The 16,206-nt window shown below is 38.9% G+C and overlaps 1 protein-coding gene across 1 annotated transcript in view; it reads right to left on the bottom strand.

Annotated features, from left to right (window-relative positions):
• Positions 1-16,206, bottom strand: part of igsf21a (immunoglobin superfamily, member 21a) — a 262,207-nt gene that overhangs the window by 185,712 nt on the left and 60,289 nt on the right. Inside the window, exon 2 of the mRNA XM_078947780.1 lies at positions 5,046-5,158. Coding sequence (XP_078803906.1) covers positions 5,046-5,158 — 113 coding nt within the window. The remainder of the gene's footprint in view (positions 1-5,045; positions 5,159-16,206) is intronic.

The raw sequence follows: 16,206 nt of genomic DNA on the forward strand, positions 1-16,206 counted from the left end.
CAGAGCAAGAATGGTTATTCTGACCAAAAGAATGGCTGACTGAGTAACAGCTGTTTATTTCTCTTAAGGCGTCTTTGGGATTTTGGCTTCTTGAAACCAGCGGGTACTTCCTGTTTGGAACGCCATGGGAGAAGGGGTCACTTTTTCATTTACAGTCAATATCTGTAACACAGCTTGTCTACACATAACACATTTTTTAATAAAAATAAATAAATAAAAGTATTGTGTTGGTTGCAGTTGTCAGTGTAGCCACTAGATGGCAGTGCATCAAACGTGATCCCTGTTTCAACTTAGTAAAGATTTTGTGACTTTCTGTGTTTGTTTACCATTATGATCCCAAATCTGTAAAATGCTCAGAGATGAATTAGGACATAATCGTTTGTTTTACATCTTTTTTTCTTGAAGATTTTTTTTGTGAAATGCAGTAGGAAGTAAAAATCTGTCACTGAAATTATAACCATTTTTCTTTGACAGTCTCTGATTCACGAGTGCACAGGATAACCAACATGACATTTTAATTTGGTTCTGTTCTCAGGATGGTTTCTCACTGAAAATCTCTTTTTTTAAATCATTATTATGAATCTTCCTAAGTAAGGGATGAAGGAATTGTAATTCCACATTGGATTTTTTGTATGTATTACTATTTTATAGCTTGAATAAATCCACTTGAATGAAGATGAGATCTGGTTTGAAATGTTCTCTTGGACAATCCGGTTAACCTGTTTGTTCTGACAGTAGCGTCGCCGCGTCGTGGTTAAGAATGAATCCTCCAGAGTTCCAAACCACAGATGAGCATCTGTTGAAATGTTGCGTTTCTTCACCGATCAAATTCAGATTAGACATGACGATTACCCCGCTGAGTATTTCTCCTCCTCTAATTCAAACAATAAATACAACCAAGAGTCAATGCTATTTATTGTCACAAAAAGCAGAAACTTTGGGAGCCAAGTTCAGGTAATGGATTCAGAATTCATCAGAGATTTGCTGCAGTTTCTGTTACAGTCTCTCGATGCCGAACATAGGAATACCCAAAAAAGTACAAAAAATAATCCTGGAGATATTAAAATTACAGATACTAATCAGATGACATAATCTCCCAAAGGTCAAAGGGTTTTCCAAAGGCACGTGCTTTATTTCAACAACTACAAACTTATTATAGATGCAAATTTTTTCTAACTTAATTATAAATCACAATGAGGTAATTTTGTAACAAGTGAATTTTAAAGGTTTTTGCAGGAAGGGAAAAATACTAACCCACATTTAAATTTCTCCAGAAGTCCTCCATGGTATTTCTTTTTTTCCTATGCTATCTGGACACTGAAAATCTAACAAAAAATAAAGACGAAAGGATTTCTGATCCAGGTGTGAACTGACTCCTAAAAAGAGAGACCTGCTTGCATCATCGGCCGGAAGTGGAAACTACACAACTTACTCCAACCCTAACCCAATAGTGAAATAAAGAAAATGGATTGGATTCATCTGCGCTTTTCCAGACACTCAAAGCTTTTATATTAATCATTCACACTTGGTAATGGTAACCACTGATGAGGCCACAGCTGCCCTGGGGCAGAATGACAGAGGCGGGGCTGCCGGTACACGCCTACCTCTGACCATCACCGGGACATCCATACGCATTCGCACACTGGTGGAGCCACACTGGCGGCAGGGAGGGTGCAGCGTCTCGCCCAAGGACACAACAACAGTTGACTGGAGGGAGTGGAGATCGAACCACCAACACATTGATTATTGGCCAACCTGCTCAACCGCCTGAGCCACTGCCGCGTTACAGATGTTAAAAAAGAAAAAACTTGTACTAAAGCTTAAAAATCCTAACTTTGAAGATCACCAGTCATGATAAAGGTTTTGTTCCAGCGATTTGGGGGCAACTTCCGGTTCTGGATGTCGATATCTGCAGCCAAAGTCCTCTCGTTTGGAGAGATTTTTGTAGCAGTATTCTTAGCGCAACACTTACTGCTGTATGCTCAAAAAATTATTTTGCACAGAAAAAATTTACTCAAAAGCAAAAATGCCTAAAAGCAGCATTCTGGTGCTTTTGGGCGGGTCATAGCAAAAGATGCACAACAATAGTTAAATAAATCAGCTTTGATGTGTAATCTAGCAACATCACTAACTTCACAAGTGGAAAAAAAAAAAGATTAGCTATGTATCTTTTCAATGAGTGAGTGCTAAATAAACAGATCAAAATGCAAACTAAATTAAAAACACGACTCTTTCTCCCAATCGGGGTTATCTTTTAAGTTTATTTCCTGTTAATCTAAAGACACGTGGATGACGTACATTTTGGTAAACGGCTTTTGTTTTTTCCTCATCCCCTTCAACAGCCATTTAATTGTTAGCGACACTTCGGCACTCTGGGATTTTAATAACTGTTGAGTCGCCAGCTGTGAACTATCAAGAAATGATGCTGATGACCAGCAGATTGAGAAATCTAATTCCGAGCATCAGCCAGCAATGACTCCCATACTTCACACTGCTTGCCCAAGTAACAGATTGCCTCCTAACAACTGCAGTTGTGACGGCGGCTGGCTGTTCCGCGAACACGGCGATAAACATGCAAAAGAGCTTTTGGCTCTGACGGAGCAACAACAAAAAGACACAACACAGATCTGGGTGTTGTAAAACATAAGGGACATATTTCACCACTTATTTCCCAGAAATGACCATTAAAACAGCCTATTTATGGTGGAAGGGCTTGCAAAGACATTTTTATGACACTTCATTTTGGCGTCATTGTTACAACTTCTTTAATGCTCTAAAACAGAAGAGAACGCCGTATAACTTCCTGCTTTACACAGCAGACGTCCCTCAGAGGACGAGACACTGTCGTGTCTTCAAAGTCAGGTTTAAAACCTTTAAATGAAGACGGTGGCGGTTCTACACTAACTTAGTCCCCAGGCACCCCCCCCCCCCACACACACACACACACACATACAAATATGATGATATCCTCTTGTGCTCCCTATCTTTATTTGGCCATTTTACACAAAAAATGCTTGCATTTTACAGACTCCTGTTTTAGGGGTGTCAAACTCAGCCGCACAGGGTGGGCCTAAATCAAGAACACACTATAGGTTGCTGCATGTCCCGCCCCTTTAACTGTCTCCACCAATCATTCTTGGAGGCTAAATCACATGTCATCAGTCTGGCCAATCAGAAGTGGTTAAAGTCTTCACTTCCTTGTTCTGATTCTGCTCATAAAGTCTCTCAGTTCCAACAAAAATACCAGCTAAAGCTCTTCTTTAGCGGTGTAGCTTTCCACAGAATCCGGTGTCAGACCGTGGAACAAGTGAACAAAACAATGAAGCTCAGAGACACACTACATCTCCCATGATGCATTATGTAAAGCAGGGGTCGGGAACCTATGGCTCGCGAGCCATATATGGCTCTTTTGATGGTCACATGTGGCTCGCAGATAAATCTTTAATTATACTTTTTTTTTCATTAGACCAGTCCTTCTCGGGCGCTGGGCGATGCCAGAGGCGCGGAGTAGTAGCGGTGCTTGGAGAGAAAACTATCATAGAATACATTTTAGATGGAAAATAAAGACATGTAATAAAAATGTCTACAATAGTTAATAAATAATGACATTATCAGCATGATCTGAGTAATCGAAATGATCCAGGTGTTGTGCAATTCGGCTGCGCTCCTCACTGCCTGCGCCCACTACCCCTCCACTTTCCCTTCACCATTATCTGTTTCCTTCACAACAGATAATAGTAAACCAATAGTGGCGTGTGTTTTTTTTATTCCTACCACGAGGATGGCGCCCCGTTTAAATTTGGGCCCCGGGCAATTGCCCGGTTTGCCCGTGCCTAAAACCGCTACTGAATGGAGTTCAAAACCATCAAACATTCCATCTAAGTACATTTATTCACTTCTAAATTAAGTGAATAAACCAATTCCTCCTCTTCCTTTGCTCCTGCTGCCTCATCTTTAGGAATGTCTTGCATATTTTAATCTCTTTTTATGTTTGCTAGATTAAAAATTAAATACTGCATTTTATGCTGATAATTGCATACATGATACTGCTACTGCTCTGTACTAGCACCAACATTTTAATCAATAAATCAGCCAAAACATATGTACTCCTGGTACGCACCTCCTGGTTCACTGGCCTTTGGTACCTTTATGGGTTTTAAAAGTGTTTTTTTAGGGATTCCCTTCATTTAAGGTCAGAGATACCATCAAACTTCTTAGTTTTTCTATTAGAAGAAAGCTGGTTTGCTCAAAAAAGACACATCCTAACTAACAGACCAGGTTTCCATGGTCAAATCTTAGAAGATCATTTAAAATCTATACATATTCAGACTTACATTTTTACCAGTTGTTGCTCTTTTAATTGCAGTTTCTGATTCATGCATTTATATATATTTTGGTTTTCTCGTCTTAAGTAATGGCTTGTTTTCCGGCTTATCCTTTCCCTGGTCATGAGTTCCCGGACCAGGAGCTGTTTCTAGATTTGTTATTTCCAAACATGTTAAAGCTCTGCGATTTCTGTCACTGCCTCCTGTCGACACCCTTTGGTCAAGTTGTTTCTGGGGTTTTTGTTCGTCTCTGTAGAGTTTTTTTCATGGAGTCCATGTCCTGTGTTTGAGTCTTTCACAGCCATCATTTCTGACAAGACTTGGAAATAAACTCAGGATTTAAACCAAACTATTCCATTTGCCTCTTTTGTCTTCGTGAAGTGATGTTTTGGGACTGAAACATGTTTTGTGCATTTATTGTTGAGCAATGTTGGGTACCCAATATTGTTTTCTATTCTTATTCCTGCAGTGCATCAATTGTGTTGATTTTTTAACTGTATGCAAATCTTGAAACACATTGACCATTTAAAAAAGAAAAAATCGTTTCATTTGTCTTGGAAAATTGGAAATTTTTGATTTCTTTAATTTAACAATGCTGCGAAATGCGGGAAGTGTTTCCTATGTAAAAGATATTCTTTTTGTGTAAGTTTTGTGCCTTTTTTTTGCACACATTCAGCCATATTGAATGCATTGAATGCTGTTGAAAGTCGACTTACTCACCCTGTACCAAACAATTTCTCGCAGCCGGCCGTCAGTTTTGAAGTTGCATTTGAGAGTAACAGTCTCGCCCACAACCACGGGGGGCAAAGGCTCTATGGTAACTGTCAAATAACCTGCAAAAGAGAAGAAACACAGATGGAAAACCGTGAACCAGAGCATCAGGAAAGTACATTTAGTCAGAAGCTAGAGCAGCCCGAGGAATGGGACATCTGTTCAATGGTTGCTTTGAAACAAGTCTCAGAAAAAATGTTTGCGTGTTGATGATGTACAAAAAATGGACTGTATGTCCCGTATTGTGTGCAATATTGATTGATAATAATTTATTTTCAAAATGATGTCATATTTTAGGCAGACTGAACTGTAAGGCGCTTCAAGCGAGACAATAGAGTCCGAGAAAAGTCAGACACTCAGACTTTATTAACTGCATGCATTCACGATAACTGTAGAATTTGTTTGTAACACGCTACCTGTTAGCCATGTTGGCAATAACCTGGCTTTGTTTGCAATATGTAAAAAAAAAAAAACGTTTGATACCGCTAAGTTAACCGTGTTAACATATTTACAAAAAATACCCTAGCAAACATTTTGACACATCAGCACAACCAGAAGGAATCCATTTACGAATAAAAAGTTAGGTTTAAAAAATAAAAAAGGCTTTTAAATGTGCCTTTATGGTCTGGAAATCCCGGTAATCTTCACTTTCGCAACCTGCATTACTCCTGTAACACCAAAACTTTAGCTCCAGTGTTAACATTCTGTGATTTACCATCTTCAATTGTTTATGCAATTTTCTGCTTTGTGCTGATTTGAGACCATTTACGTTGGTAAAGTGCTTAAGCACTTAACATAAACCAAAGGATTTTGACTCGGAGTGCAAAGCTGCCTGTCTCTGCATCCGAATCTGCAGGAATCACGGAAGCTTTAAAAATTGTTGACTTTTGGTAGTTATGGAGGTTACAGGAGCGAGTTTCAGTTCATGTTGCCTTGGACATTTTTCGGTGTTATATGGTTAAACCTAACAGATTCCGATTCTTTGTCATTTGTGCTAAACTGGACAGTTAGGCGGATTTAAATCATGACATTCAAATGTTTAAGAAATACAAAAACCCACAAGTGCAGGTGTGTTCAGGGTTCGTACACTTATTTAGCTATGATTTTCCATAACCTTTCACTGAATTTCCAAAACTAAAGATAAACACATTTCAGTCAGACTATTGTAATCGCTAAATCAAACCAAGACACGTCTGAATTCACCCAAGTTTGTCTGCCTTGTCGTTAAAATTGAGGCGCTGTATGACAGCTGACATCTGCTGAAAACGGCAGTAATGTATGGAAGCATATAGCATTCAATAATCATTACCATTTTTTTTGTGATTTTTGTCCTAATATTTTTAATAGCTGCAACAGAAAAGCACTACAAACTAACAATATGTCTTTTCAAGGACCTAGAAATTGCACTTTCAATTTCTAAAACTTTTCTCGGTTTTTCATGACCGTGCAGTCCCTGTCTATTACAACATTTATCAACACAGCTGCTGTGCAGCTTGGTTTTTTTTTTAAGGCAAATTGTCTAATCAACCAGTATTAGGCCAAAATAAGGCTAGTTCACACACTGCCCCCCCCCTCTCACTCCCTCCTGCGCTGCACGCACTCTCTCCTCTCTCTTACACGCGCGCGGCCCCCCCACATACACATCCCCATTCCACAACAGTGGGTCCAGATGATCCTGGCTCCAATGCCTTCTTAAAATGAGAAGATTGTAATTGTGCTGGCTCCTTTGTGAAGATAAATGTAATAATGCAAAAAGAGCTCCGCTGTTGACAACACTGTTGTTGACATCCATTGTTAACGTTAGCTACTTCCACAGACAACAGTGACGTTGTTCCCCGTAGAGTACTCTTCTGCGCATGCGGGTCACTTCTGGGTCGGAGATCACAAAAGTTTGCATTTAATTGAAAATGTGAACGGCCTTGCAAAAAAATCACATTTTTTTCATAAAATCGGAATTGAGCGTAAAGCGCTGCGGTGTGAACGTAGTTATGGTTATGTTGCATTCCAGAGAGCAGGTCAGAGTTCGAAAACATGGACCCTTTGATAAACAAGAGTAGCAAACGAAGCCATCATGTATTCCTGACGTGTTCTTCTGATAAAATCACAGGGGAAGAAAAATCAACGGATGTTTTTTTTCTCGAGAAAGCCACTGAATTATTCTCCTTGAAAGCCTCTCTTTTTGCAAATCTGATGAAAATGTCCCCGGCAGGTAAAGAAAAGGTAACGAAACAAACGCTCAGAATAAAAGGCATTTATAATTTGTAGTTAAAATGAAGTAAGTAATGCTTTATGAGGATAGGACAGAACTCTCAAGCAGAATAAAACAAATCAATCAATACTTTTGAAACACGACAAGATTAGCATTACACCGTAGAATAGCCTGCCTTTAACGGATGTGTTCGGTATCAGCTCTGGTGGAGAACACACACATCGGCTCGTCTCACATGCCAATGCACCTAGACACGCTTATTAGAAAATCTTAATTTAATCAGCCAGCTGAGGGGATCTTCTCTCCAGAGTCAAATTGAACGGATAAACCTTTGCATAGACTGCTTGTCATTAACACAGAGCTGATGCGCTGACAGAAAATCCTCAGCCACAGCCACATGCTGGAAAACCTCTTCCCACAGAAACGCATCATGAGAAAAAAAAAGGGCTGCGGATGTTCTTAACTCAGCAGGATCTCACTCTGCGCCTGCCCTCAGCAAGTATTTATTAAGTCAAGTGTTTAGTTAGAAGTGGTAAAACATTTCTCACACTTTCTATCTGGTGGCTGCCTTTGAGTGGTTTCAGGGATGGTGAGAATTTATTAACGACGTTGCACTGTGGAAAATGCAGCTCAGAGAAACCATCCATGGCTTGTGGGGACGGATGAGGAATTCGCAAAACAGCACATAAAGTAGCATGTGCGCTCGTTCAGTGGGGTTCAGGAGATTCCGACAGGAAACTGGAGCAGTTTCTGCTTTGCTCGTACGAGGGCATAATTCCCACGCAATTCAAAATCCATGCAGCGGCATCCAAATGACTTCATAAATTAGACACATGCTATTTGCCAAATTTCCATTGAAAGTGCTCCAGCACAGCAGTATGTCTTGTTATGCTTGATGTTCTTGGTAAAATGCAGGCTGATGCCGCTCGCACAACATAACAACCAACAGGTTGTTGTGTTTGAGTCATCCTTTGGAGATCATCCAACAGCATCCAACACAGCTTCTATATAATATATAGAACACACGACTTAATGTAGACACACAACTGTCATCACTGTATTTGGTTAGTATCGTAGCACGTAAGTACATAGTGGTATAATGTTCTCCAAATAACACAAAGCTTTACTTTGAAACGTGTTTTAGTTTTTTATCCCTGGAGAACCCTACATGGTCAAATTCAGCCACTGCTTTTTTTATATATATATATTTTATTTATTTTCTATTTTTTTATATTTAGGTGTCTGGGTTTCATTTTTTCATTGTCAAGTCATCTGCTGTCCCCCTTTGTGTTTCTCCGTGGTTTTTTGTCCTGTTTAAGTTTATTTATGAAATGTTAAACCTGGATTCCTGCATTTACGGGCCCAGTTTCTGAAAGGAAAACTGTTTTATTGCGTTTTGTACGTCAAAGTGGAAACCTCTCAAAATTCCATCTAAATAATGAAACTTTCTGACTAAAAGAAAATGTAAAGAAGTGATGGCAGAAATTGAATAATGAGCAAATCAAATAATTTGGAACAATTGTCCCAAAAACGATAAACAGCTCACCACAGCGACATCTAGTGGCTAAAACCTTTTTGCTGAACTGAACTGTTTTCTGTGTTTGGGTGGTTTTCTTTAACTCATAGGTTGGTCTATTCAGTACATTTTGAATTAAAGGACATTTGATTTGTTCATGTGGGTATGCTGAAGCATTGAGTCAGGTGGAATGCTGACCTGCTTTTTAAACATTGTTTTGTAAATATTACAGATAATTGAAAATGACTGACAGAAGGCATGTGCTAAAATAAATTATTTTTTGTTTGTTTTGTTTTTTAATAGAGGACAAACAGAATAACGAAATTGAGTTCAGTTAGACCAGCATTTTCCAACCAGGAAAAAAGCACAAGGGACACCAGCAACCAAAAATGTAAAAAAAAAAAAAAAAAAAAAAGGGAGAAACTCTGTCGTCTGTACTGATGTACAGTCAGTCCACAATCTCGCCTGCATTATTTGTTACAATTGAGTCATAATAAGCTGCAGCTGATTTTCCTAAAAGTTACAATAGTTTTCAATAATAATTTTCAACTAAATTAGTCAAACATTTGCCCAAAGTTTATGTAACATGAAAAACAATTTATTTTCTCAAAAAAAGAAAAAGGAAAACCCTGCTAAATTTAATTTCCATTTTATGAAGTTGTGGAAGACAACACAGCGAGTGACGTAATAGAACGCCGTATGAAACGGTCACATGACCTCGTTACGCTCTTCTGAAGCAAGTTCCACTGAGACGCTCCAGTACACAAGTTCGATGTTGCATCACTAATGTAAAAATGGTTCCTTATTTTGCAAAGGGTGCACGTACCTTAAGGTAATTTAGCATATAGAGAATATTAATTTTAAGAGATGTTTGAAATAGATTTAATTAGTTATTATGAAACGGTTCCGCAAACACAACACATCTCTAAAAATGAATGCTTTTGTTGTGAAGCTGAATCCTTGGAGATCTCTGAAGGAGTCAATTCATAAGTGTGCTTTGGCCAAAGAGTGCGGGGCATTTAATTGGCCCATATTAGCTGGTTGTGGAGGGAGACGAGGCCTCCAGCTTGTCTTAATCCATCAGAGGCTCTGTTGGAACAAAACCTAATGAGGGCTACAAACTATGCTTTCTCCCATTAATAACAGCCATTTGCCCAGATGCAGCGTGGAAACCAAACACAGCCAGTGACGGAGCAGCTGGAAATGCAGCCGCATTTACGGACATGGCCTACCTTTGCTTTCGGGTCACTGAAGATGAAAGGACGAAGGACTTTCTCTGCTCTTCTTATCATCTGTCTTTTATGAAACTGCACCACGTAACAAATAGTCTGCTTTTTGCAAAAAATGCAATCCAAACCGAATAAAGTACTAAAAACTAATTGAATATTTATTTCTTTTGTAAGTGACCGTGGTTTAAGCGGGTTAATGGCCGACAAAGTCTGTATTATCAGAAATTAACGCACGGCGTGCGTTAATTTCTGATAATGCAGACTTTGTCGGCTATTGACCTTTACTTATCCAACAGGTTGCACTGGTAATTATGTTCATGCACGCCATCTCTGACTAAATACTCCCATAAGAGCACCTCTAAGAGGGACCTCTGTACCAAACACTTAATGTGACTCCTATGAATGACAGAAGAAATTAACAAAGAGAAATGTGAAAAAATAAAAAGACATGGCTGACATATTAATACTTGAAACCACTCCGGATATGACAGCCTCTCCATTTCCAATGTGAGCATTTTGTCAAGACTTTTGTCAAGCTGCAGAAGCCCAAAATAAGTACTGGAACAGCTTTTGGAAAAATAACGTTCCAAGAAAACTGCAGAAAGTGTAAAGCCTATCAATAAAATCTAAAAGAATGCAGAGGATGTCAAAACTTGCGTGTGGCACTCTTTTAAATTCCTCTTCTTTAGCAGAATCCTGGGAACTTTTCTCTCACTTGGTTTCTCCTCCTCCTCACTTTTCTAAGCACCTGTCAAACTTCTACCTGCGATCACTTAGATCACATCGACCGTTGAGCTTCTCTATGCTGCCTAATTCTGCAACATGTAACTGGACACCATCACTTCACTGCAAGCTATTGATTCCTGCGAAGATTTCACATTTTGTTTCTGGATATTCAAGATATTTTAGCAGGTTTTTAGTTGTTTCTATGCAAGCTTTTCTCAAAATCGGCAGTCAAGATTTTTTTTTTTTGTCTCGTTAGGGGTTTTGAAAATTATTAAATCCTTTTGGTCCATATTGACTCAAATATCTCTAATTCCACTGTGATTTTTAGTGTAATTTTGTTTTACAGTTAGACGGGCATTAATTGCCATTATTTTGGACACACAAACTTTGTTTTATGTTATAACAATAAGTGTCAGTTTTAGATTTAATTAGGATTTATTGAGATGGGCTGACTTGTATTTTCATTTCGATGGTGTTTTGTTCTAAAAAGAATCATTTCCACTTTTTACACTAGTTTTTTGTCACTGGAATCAAACTGAACTATTAGGTATTATAACTCACAAAATGCAAACTGTTTGCTTTGAACTAGCAAAATATACTTGTTATTGGGCTGTATGACTCCGAATTTGAAGTAATTCTAACTAAAGGTTTGCTTTTTTAGTTTATTTTTCCTTTTAAGGCTTTCGTTGTTTCTAGATTTTGATATGTAATTATAAGATTTCTCCATAAAAAATGACATGCTGTGTGGACAGATAATTTAACTAACCTATTTTTATTCTCCTTAAGGTTAGTGTTCGTTTTTTTGTTAGTAGGCTACCGCTTTTGGGAGTGTCCTTTCTTGGGGTCACTGGGTCTTTGCACAAACGTTGTGAGTCTCAACTTTGGCCCAAAACCTGCATGTCGGATGTTTCTGTATAGAGCAGCACTTCTCAAAGTGGAACCTGGTTTGAAGGACGTTCAGTCTGAATTACTAGAGGAGCTGTGGTTACCATGCAGCATGGAGGGTTGCTGCATGGAGTTCACCCCGTCTGCGCATTAAGAGCCGCAGTCACATGCAGCATGGCTGCAGCCAGCATGCCGGACCTCGAGTTTTATTTGGAAAAACTAACAGATTATCTCTATTTTCCTTTTTTTGTTTGTTTCTTCCACAAATAACATTTATTGTAAATGTAATGTTTGGTGAAGGATGATTTGAAGCAACAGCTCTGTTTTATGTCAGTTTTCTTTGGTGATCCATATCTTTTCTAAAAGAGAATCTGGGTTGTGAATGGAAAAAACAAAAACACTTTTGTCCTGGACTTTCCAGTTTATAAAATTTATAGATTGGGATTGTTTTTGTTGTCTCTGAAAAGCTTCATGGTTATGGGATTCTATGAAAGCTCAGCCTTTTAGCGTCTTCCATCCCGCTGTTGAGAGGCGGATCATCTCAGGGGGCATCTCTGCGCCTGGGGTTCTTCCTGATGTATAAATCTCAGCCTTCATTGTTCTCGTATTCAAGGTCTGTTCCTGTGCGGTCATGATCAGTGCAGCGCTTTGTGTTTTCATGGATCGAACTTGTGTTTTTTATCAGTTCTTTCTGCGTTATCTAAATTGTTTGTCCTTTTTTACCTGTGCAGCCTTCACATTACTCAATGCTCTTTAATTCTGTGTTTATGGTGGACGTTAGGACATTTAGACCAATAATTCACAAATAACAAGAACAAACTTAAACCTTTGCTCTACTGTACAGCTGTGGTCTGATGCTGTAAGTGGAAGCAGCTGCCAGAACTTTCATGTCATAACAGTGTAATGCAGCAATAATATGAATAATCCAAAGAATCATCACTGAAAAAAAGTCCTTCTCAATACAAGTTAGAGAAAATTGAACAGAAGATGTTTTGAGAAAAATCTTTCAACAGATCTTGTAGAACTTGTTTGGTAAGATGTCTTAAGTTAAGTTGTGATGTCCCGCCCTTTTAAAACAATCAATTTAATCATTTTAAGATACATTTCTCTTAAAATGATTATGAGTCATTCCTGTTGCCATAAATCGAGTAAGGCTGTTTCTTAAAGCAAAACCACTCATTGTTTGCAAACGTCTAAGATATATTAGGTCAAGAAAAAAAACGTGTGTTTTTACAGACATTTCACGTTTTCAAGATCAAATGACTCAACAAAACATTCAAGACTTATTTTCGTAAAAAAATGTGGTAACATTTTTCTGAAAAGGTACTGTTACGTCAGTCTTCCATAAAATGTAATTAGTAATCTAAAATAGTAACTATACAAAAATACTTGGTGAATTTTTCTTTTTGCTGCCTAAAATGTATTTCTTTGCTGAAATTAGTGTTTGCTCCTTTAAGGATGAAAATCAGAGGTCCAAAAAAAAAAGTACTTTTATTGTGAAAGCAGCTGACAGTAAAACTTTCCAAAGTTTGAACAATTATTTTTAACAGCACAGCACCCAACAAAGACGATCTGAGATGATTTTCCTTCAATTTCTCACCCGTCCACGTTAACGAAACCTTAATAAATCACAGTCTCATTATTTTAAACAGGAAAAGCTCAACGGTAGTTTGATGTAACTTTCAATTACATTCAGCAGAAGGATGTTGCGATCTACCGATGAGGATGACTGACCGCTGCAGTCAAATGAAGATTACAGCAGTCAGGTGCCGATATGTCCCCGTCAGCTGACTGACACACAGCTCAGAGATCTGGGGGACGGTTTCTGATCAGGTCCTCCTTTGTAAACAGAAATCTGGGAGCCGGTTTGTTTTTTTCAGTAAGAGTGATTTGCAGTTTAATGACACGCTTCAGCTTCAAGATTGTCAGCAGGCGTCCTTTGTAATCCAGCACCCTCCCACAAGCCCGCGCCGCCATGGCGGATAGCAATCACTGGGAACTCTATCAGTGGATTCTCTTTCTGAAGGGCCTCCGGCATTAGGAATTATCATGTCATTCGTGAGAAGAGTTGGAGCCTGAAAGGAAATGCACCCAATCCTCCCACACGTCTTAGTCAAATGCAGCACTGTGAAATTGTAGCTGGCCAAGGAATGGGTGAGTATCAAACCTTGTTTAACTTCCCTTTTCTTTATCAAACAGTGTGAAAGGAAAGGAGCAGGTCATTCCAGCTCTACTCACGTCTTATTTTATCAGGACGATTCAAAGAAGCAAAGATTGTTGTGTTTAAAACTGAGCATCGTTCCCATGAAATCAGGAAGTTAGGGTGTGGCTGTTATTCAAGCAAAAACAGGCCGTTTTCTAGGCTACGGTTAAAAGACGTGATGTTGAGATACCAAGGAAAACCAGGCCCAAGACCTGGCAAAAAAAAGTAACTTTGAAAACAAAAGAACTACACTGCCAATAAGAAAAAAAGAAAAGAATGATGCTGCAAATAAAAAACACACAACAAAAGTGGATTATCGGGGATGATTTTTTTCCCCCTGCACTGCTGTGATAAGTAGAAGTACGGATTGGAAAACGAACAAGAACGTAGTGAAGATGTTGGTGTTCAATGTCACTAAGTGTACCTTTTAATGTGTTCTTTAGTTAGGCTATGTAGCACCAGGTTTGAAGGTAAACCGGAGCATTTTGGTTTACTGCTAGCTTTGGCTAATGGGAACGAAGCCAGTGTGCAGAAAGATGTGAAGAGAATTTACTCCAGTATGCAGCAAAACACAGTTCCATCAACCAAAGCACAGTCTGACTCCAGAACAATGTCCACCCGACAAACACAACTAACAACAGGTACTGAAAGCCTGGGACCAAAACACAACCGAGGGGAAACAACGGACGGCTAAATACTTGCGGCAGCTAACCACTGTTTTTTTTTTCATCATTAATAATCATCCTAACAATAATCTAAGGCGAGGGAAGCAATGGTTATTGGATGAATGGGAAGTATTGGCTTCTTTATTTGCAGGTTTTTTTTTTGTTTGTACAGTTACTTTTTTCTTTTTTTGCTGCAATGGCGAGTGTCAGCAATCGTAGAAAATAGATGTTATCAGTCCTCTTTGAAAAGTAAATGCTACTCAACCCAGGCGGTGTCACAAAGCCATGTACAATATAAAGTCTATGCTAGGCGGCCATAGAGCACAGGAAGAAAATCTCTATTTAAGTAGACTACATTTACCATTTAACTCTTTAACCAGATAACTGAAAGTGCAAAACCAGAGACCAATCTTCCAACAAGCTAGCTTCTCAGTGAGTTCACCTTGTTGTCCTGCTGTAACAATAGTGATACAAATATAGGTTACACATCCATCCATCCATCCATTCATCCATCCATCCATCTTAAAAATCCACTGAATCCTTTTCGGGGTCATTGGGTTGCTGAAGCCTATTGGCAGCTACTTTTTGTTTTAGGTGGGGTAGACCCTGAAAGGGTCACTGGAGGGCCACACAAACACACATACGCATGCACACCTGGAGACAGGTTAGAGAAACTAATTCACCTGTAAAGCATGTTTTTGGACTGTGGGAGAAAACCCGGAGTGCTCTGAGAAAAGTCACACATGCACGAGGAGAACAAACAAACTCCACATAGAGGACCCAGCTGGGTTTTGAACCAAGGCCTTCTTACTTTAAGGGGAGCTAACCCCTCCCCACTGTGCAGCCCCATAACAAAAATGTCACAGTTGAAAAAATAAAAGCTGAGGTTAAAGAGAATTTCTATCATCCTTGACCTTCCTGTACCTTATCTTTTGCTCAGTTTATGATGAGATCATGTCAAAAACCGTCATGCTCAGTCTGTTGATCTAACATGTCTGTTACTCTTTTGTAGCGGTAGGGGCTTTTGAACTTTAATGACTTTATATTGTGCTGGCTTAGTTCTGCAAGTAATGTTCTTTTATTGTTTGCTAAACATTTTACCATACAACAAACCAAAAACCGTCAATTCCTTCCATCCATCTCCTTTTGCCTATCCTTCAGTGCACACTGATGGTCCTGACTAAAACCACCAGAAAAACATCATATGCTTGAAGAAGAGAGGAAAACCTTCAGTTTAGGGAACATGGTGCCTGTCAATTTATGGTAAAATAAGAATATCATAAAAAGTTGGAAAACTAAATGAAAATGCATGTTAGCTGAAAATACAGTACAGACCAAAAGTTTGGACACACTTTCTCATTCAAATGAATGGGAAGGTGTGTCCAAACCTTTGGTGTGTACTGTAAATAAAACCAATGTATAGGCATTTAGCTTTTGTAGCTCATTTAGTTTTTTTATAGTACTTCAGTGCGTGTTCTCTTTAGAATCAGAACCGTTTTTGGACAGACTTGACCTGTCAAATAATCCAATACCAGAGTGAAAGTCCCACACAAACCTGAAATTGGACACTGCCATTTAACAGTCGAGCAGAAGGAAGCACATGTTAATATCTGAGAGCTTATTAAAAAACCTGCCTAACTCCAGATAACTAAAGATAGATTCATCTGCCTTCCAGCA

The sequence above is a fragment of the Oryzias latipes genome, chromosome 5 (assembly GCF_053564925.1).
Source record: "Oryzias latipes strain Hd-rR chromosome 5, Olatipes_Hd-rR_3.1".
Classification (NCBI taxonomy): domain Eukaryota; kingdom Metazoa; phylum Chordata; class Actinopteri; order Beloniformes; family Adrianichthyidae; genus Oryzias; species Oryzias latipes.